Source organism: Pagrus major, chromosome 5 (assembly GCF_040436345.1).
Source record: "Pagrus major chromosome 5, Pma_NU_1.0".
Lineage (NCBI taxonomy): Eukaryota > Metazoa > Chordata > Actinopteri > Spariformes > Sparidae > Pagrus > Pagrus major.
In genome coordinates, this window is record NC_133219.1 from 41,102,750 (window position 1) to 41,107,984 (window position 5,235).

Below are 5,235 nucleotides of genomic sequence, written 5' to 3' on the forward strand. Positions count from 1 at the left end.
ACCTTTGACCTTTTGGGTATAAAATATCATAACTTTATTATTTTATCCTTTATGACATTTGTGCAGAATGCGGTCGTATTCAGATTAAATCATTCTTTGTATTAAATAATTCATCTAACTGTAACGTCTGTGTGATTCTCCTTCATCTTCCTCTGGCTGTGATGGATGAGGTCCAGGTTCTGATCCATCACACATTAATCACATGAATCCAGCAGCTCTTCTCCTGATCATAAACTGTCACATCAGCATCTGCAGCTCCAGTTTAACCACAATGATGACTTGATATTTCTGACTTCTAATTGTTTTATTCTGAACATTAAAAATGAGTGAGAATATCTAATGAACAATATCAGTGAGATCTGATTTAACTCTCTTTGTAGTCTTATAGTTTATGAATTACTGAGTGACGTCATCTTTTTCACTGGGATCAGTGTCAGCATGAAACAGATGTTCAAACACACAGCGACGTTTGAAAACCTGAAACCTGCCGAGACAAATATAGAAACGCAGCTGACAGAAGTGAAACAGCAGATCCTGAAACTCTGATCACCTCCTGAAACTCTGATCACCTCCTGAAACTCTGAGCACCTCCTGAAACTCTGATCAGCTCCTGAAACTCCGATCAGCTCCTGAAACTCCGATCACCTCCTGAAACTCTGATCACCTCCTGAAACTCCGATCAGCTCCTGAAACTCTGATCACCTCCTGAAACTCCGATCAGCTCCTGAAACTCTGATCACCTCCTGAAACTCTGATCACCTCCTGAAACTCCGATCAGCTCCTGAAACTCTGATCACCTCCTGAAACTCTGATCAGCTCCTGAAACTCTGATCAGCTTCTTGTTTTACTTTAAATTACTTCTACTTTTTACTAAACTGGAGACTTTGATCAGATTTATCCTGACAGATGGATGGAAGCAGAGCTGAGAGAGAGGAGGAGGAGAGGAGGAGAGGAGGAGGAGAGGAGGAGGAGAGGAGGAGGAGGAGGAGGAGAGGAGGAGGAGAGGAGGAGGAGAGGAGGAGGAGGAGAGGAGGAGGAGAGGAGGAGAGGAGGAGGAGGAGAGGAGGAGAGGAGAAGGAGAGGAGGAGGAGAGAGGAAGAAGAGAAAGGAGGAGGAGGAGGAGAGAAGAAGAAGAGAGAGGAGGAGGAGGAGAGAAGAAGAGAGAGGAGGAGGAGGAGGAGGAGGAGGAGAGAGAGGAGGAGGAGGAGAGAAGAAGAAGGAGAGGAGGAGGAGAGAGGAAGAAGAGAGAGGAGGAGGAGGAGAGAAGAAGAAGAGAGAGGAGGAGGAGAGAGGAAGAAGAGAAAGGAGGAAGAGGAGGAGAGAAGAAGAAGAGAGAGGAGGAGGAGGAGGAGGAGGAGAGAAGAAGAAGAGAGAGGAGGAGGAGGAGGAGGAGGACGTACCGTCTGGAGCTTCACTCAGAGCTTTGCCGGTCATCTCTCTCTCTCCCACCAGCCAGACGTATCCTGACCCGGTCATGTTGAGCTGACGAGCGGCTTTATACACAGCAGCAGCTTCATCCTCACTGCAGACACAAACACAGCAGGTCAACAGGTAACACGAGGCTGCATGTGACATCACACACCTGATACACCTGATACACCTGAGCAACCACCAGAAGATCCAGCTCCACAAAGTAACCTCCGTCTGGAGGAATAAACACCTCATCAGTCTCATCAGGTTCTGATCCGGAGCCGTTTACTGACGGGAGCAGAGCTCAGCGTTAGTTTGTAACTTGAGGGATTAAAAAGGTGATTTATCTTCACTCCTGTTGATCAGCCTGACTGCAGCAGTGACCGGAGGTGACCTCCAGGTTCTGTACTGTTGACTGCTGACCGGAGCTGGAGGGGAAATGGACTTTACTTCATGAACGTAACGTTGCAGAGAGGAGACAGAGAACCAGAACCAGAACCAGAACCAGAGTCTCTGCCGAGTGCTGACTTCACTCAGAGCTTCACCTCCACTCAAACACACACGGCGACTGCTGCTGCTGGTGAACGTGACCTCACGCTGATGTTCAGTAAAGTCTGAGTGTTCGAGCCAATCAGGAGACACGAGAGGAAACAACGTGGCTGAGACTCAGACAGCTGTTTCAAACTCCTCTCCTCGTTATGTTTCGTCTCGTTCTCTGACTTCCTTGCTCTCTGACTTCCTTCCTCTCTGACTTCCTTCCTCTCTGACTTCCTTGCTCTCTGACTTCCTTCCTCTCTGACTTCCTTGCTCTCTGACTTCCTTCCTCTCTGACTTCCTTGCTCTCTGACTTCCTTGCTCTCTGACTTCCTTCCTCTCTGACTTCCTTCCTCTCTGACTTCCTTGCTCTCTGACTTCCTTCCTCTCTGACTTCCTTGCTCTCTGACTTCCTTCCTCTCTGACTTCCTTGCTCTCTGACTTCCTTCCTCTCTGACTTCCTTGCTCTCTGACTTCCTTGCTCTCTGACTTCCTTCCTCTCTGACTTCCTTGCTCTCTGACTTCCTTCCTCTCTGACTCCTTCTCTCTGACTTCCTTGCTCTCTGACTTCCTTCCTCTCTGACTTCCTTGCTCTCTGACTTCCTTCCTCTCTGACTTCCTTCCTCTCTGACTTCTCCTTGCTCTCTGACTTCCTTCCTCTCTGACTTCCTTGCTCTCTGACTTCCTTGCTCTCTGACTTCCTTCCTCTCTGACTTCCTCGCTCTCTGACTTCCTTCCTCTCTGACTTCCTTCCTCTCTGACTTCCTTCCTCTCTGACTTCCTTGCTCTGGAAACTGGTGTGTTTCTGTGTTTGAGCGTTGTTGGAAACACTCTTGATGATGTGAGAACAACTGAACAACATGAAGAACAAAGGTCGGGTCGTTTTCAGACATTTTAAAGCAGAAATCTGACAGATTAAATCTTTAAGGTGGCACCTGGTCCAGTTCTAACCCGGTGTTTTATAGCATAGCGAGCTGGTTCTGTCCTTGGAAAATAAACTTTTTAAAAATTGTGCACCTGAAGAGCTCAGAGCAACCATCTCACAACTAACAACAAAACTGTCGCTACCACTCAGATCGACCTCGTAGAAATCCTGCAGCCAGTATAATCAGGGTACACACCTGGCAGACAGGATGATGACCCGGGCCTCCAGGTCTTTGGCCTCCAGCAGCAGAGACGTCAGGTTGGTGTCCTGGCTGAACAGCAGCACCTTCTCCGCCTGGACGACCACGGCGGCACCACAGGTCAGGTCGGAGGACGAGAAACACGGCAGAACAGAACACCACAGGACACATCATAGGACACGAATCATTAGCTCTGAACCGTCAGAGTCGCCTCCCCCTCCACCCCCACACCTCGACCCAGCCTCGACCATGCGCCCTCTCACCCACGCTACCACGGGAGGAGGGGGGGCGGGGCCAAAAAATGGACACAAAAAGTGTTCAAGATCTGCTGAACTGAAAGAAAACTCAAAGTCGAAGCTCGAAAGAAGGAGGGGCAAAACGTTGTGCGTGGTGTGGTGGCACATGCAAACTGAGGCGCTTTCAAGACTCCAACCAACCAATCAGGGACGTGCATGTTAGAGAGCGCTGATGCAACCGCAAATTAAAAAAAGGTTCGAGTGGAGAGGAGGAAGAGGAGGAAGAGGAGGAGGAGGAGGAGGAGGAGGAGGAGGAGGAGAACGTGGTTCATATCCCAACAGAAACAGAAAAGGAGGATCCTGGTGGGTGGAGCTCCTCCACCTGCAGACAGAGCCAAGCCTCCGCCTGGCTGCATGCAACCCTTCACATGGAGGAGACTCAGGGGGGAGGAGGAGGAGGAGGAGAGGGAGGAGGGGGGGGAGGAGAGGGAGGAGGGGGAGGAGAGGGAGGAGGGGGAGGAGGGGGAGGGGAGGAGGAGCAGGAGCAGGAGGGGGAGGAGCAGGAGGAGCAGGAGGAGCAGGAGGAGGAGGGGGAGCAGGAGGAGCAGGAGGGGGAGGAGCAGGAGGAGCAGGAGGAGGAGGAGAAGGAGCAGTAGGAGGAGGAGCAGGAGGAGCAGGAGGGGGAGGAGGAGGAGGGAGGAGGGGGAGGAGAGGGAGGAGGAGGAGCAGGAGGGGGAGGAGGGGGAGCAGGAGGAGGGGGAGGAGGAGCAGGAGGAGGAGGGGGAGGAGGAGCAGGAGGAGGGGGAGCAGGAGGGGGAGGAAGAGGAGGGGGAGGAGGAGCAGGAGGAGGAGGGGGGAGGAGCAGGAGGAGGGGGAGCAGGAGGGGGAGGAGAGAGGAGGAGGAGCAGGAGGAGGAAGAGGAGGAGGAGGGAGGAGGAGGAGGAGGAAGAGGAGCAGGAGGAGGAGGGGGAGGAGCAGGAGGAGGGGGAGCAGGAGGAGCAGGAGGAGCAGGAGGAGGAGGGGGAGCAGGAGGAGCAGGAGGAGCAGGAGGGAGGAGCAGGAGGAGGAGCAGGAGGAGCAGGAGGAGGAGCAGGAGGAGCAGGAGGGGGAGGAGCAGGAGGAGGAGGGGGAGGAGCAGGAGGAGGGGGAGCAGGAGGAGCAGGAGGGGGAGGAAGAGGAGGAGGAGGGAGGAGCAGGAGGAGCAGGAGGGGGAGGAAGAGGAGGAGCAGGAGGAGGAGGAGGAGGGAGGAGGAGCAGGAGGAGGAGGAGGGGGGAGGAAGAGGAGGAGCAGGAGGAGGGGGAGCAGGAGGAGCAGGAGGAGGAGGAGGGGGGAGCAGGAGGAGCAGGAGGAGCAGGAGGGAGGAGGAGCAGGAGGAGGAGGGGGAGGAGCAGGAGGAAGGGGAGCAGGAGGAGCAGGAGGGGGAGGAAGAGGAGGAGCAGAAGGAGGAGCAGGAAGAGGAGGAGGAGGGAGGAGGAGGAGGAGGAAGAGGAGCAGGAGGAGGAGGGGGAGGAGCAGGAGGAGGGGAGCAGGAGGAGCAGGAGGAGCAGGAGGAGGAGGAGGGAGGAGGAGCAGGAGGAGCAGGAGGAGCAGGAGGGGGAGGAGGAGCAGGAGGAGGGGGGGGCAGGAGGAGGAGGGAGCAGGAGGAGGGGGAGCAGGAGGAGCAGGAGGAGCAGGAGGAGGAGAGGAGGAGCAGGAGGAGCAGGAGGGGGAGGAGGAGCAGGAGGAGCAGGAGGAGGAGGAGAAGGAGCAGAGGAGCAGGAGAGGAGGAGGAGGAGGAGCAGGGGGAGCAGGAGGAGCAGGGGAGGAGGAGGAGGAGGAGGGAGGAGGAGCAGGAGGGGGAGGAGGGGGGAGCAGGAGGAGCAGGAGGGGGAGGGGGAGGAGGCGTCTCTCCTGCGAGTGTGAACCCATTCTCATGGAAACTCAAAAGAAG

The 5,235-nt window shown here is 54.8% G+C and overlaps 1 protein-coding gene across 1 annotated transcript in view; it reads right to left on the reverse strand.

Annotated features, from left to right (window-relative positions):
• Positions 1–5,235, reverse strand: part of LOC140995735 (glutamate receptor ionotropic, NMDA 1-like) — a 50,360-nt gene that overhangs the window by 29,168 nt on the left and 15,957 nt on the right. Inside the window, exon 7 of the mRNA XM_073465812.1 lies at positions 1,401–1,522. Coding sequence (XP_073321913.1) covers positions 1,401–1,522 — 122 coding nt within the window. The remainder of the gene's footprint in view (positions 1–1,400; positions 1,523–5,235) is intronic.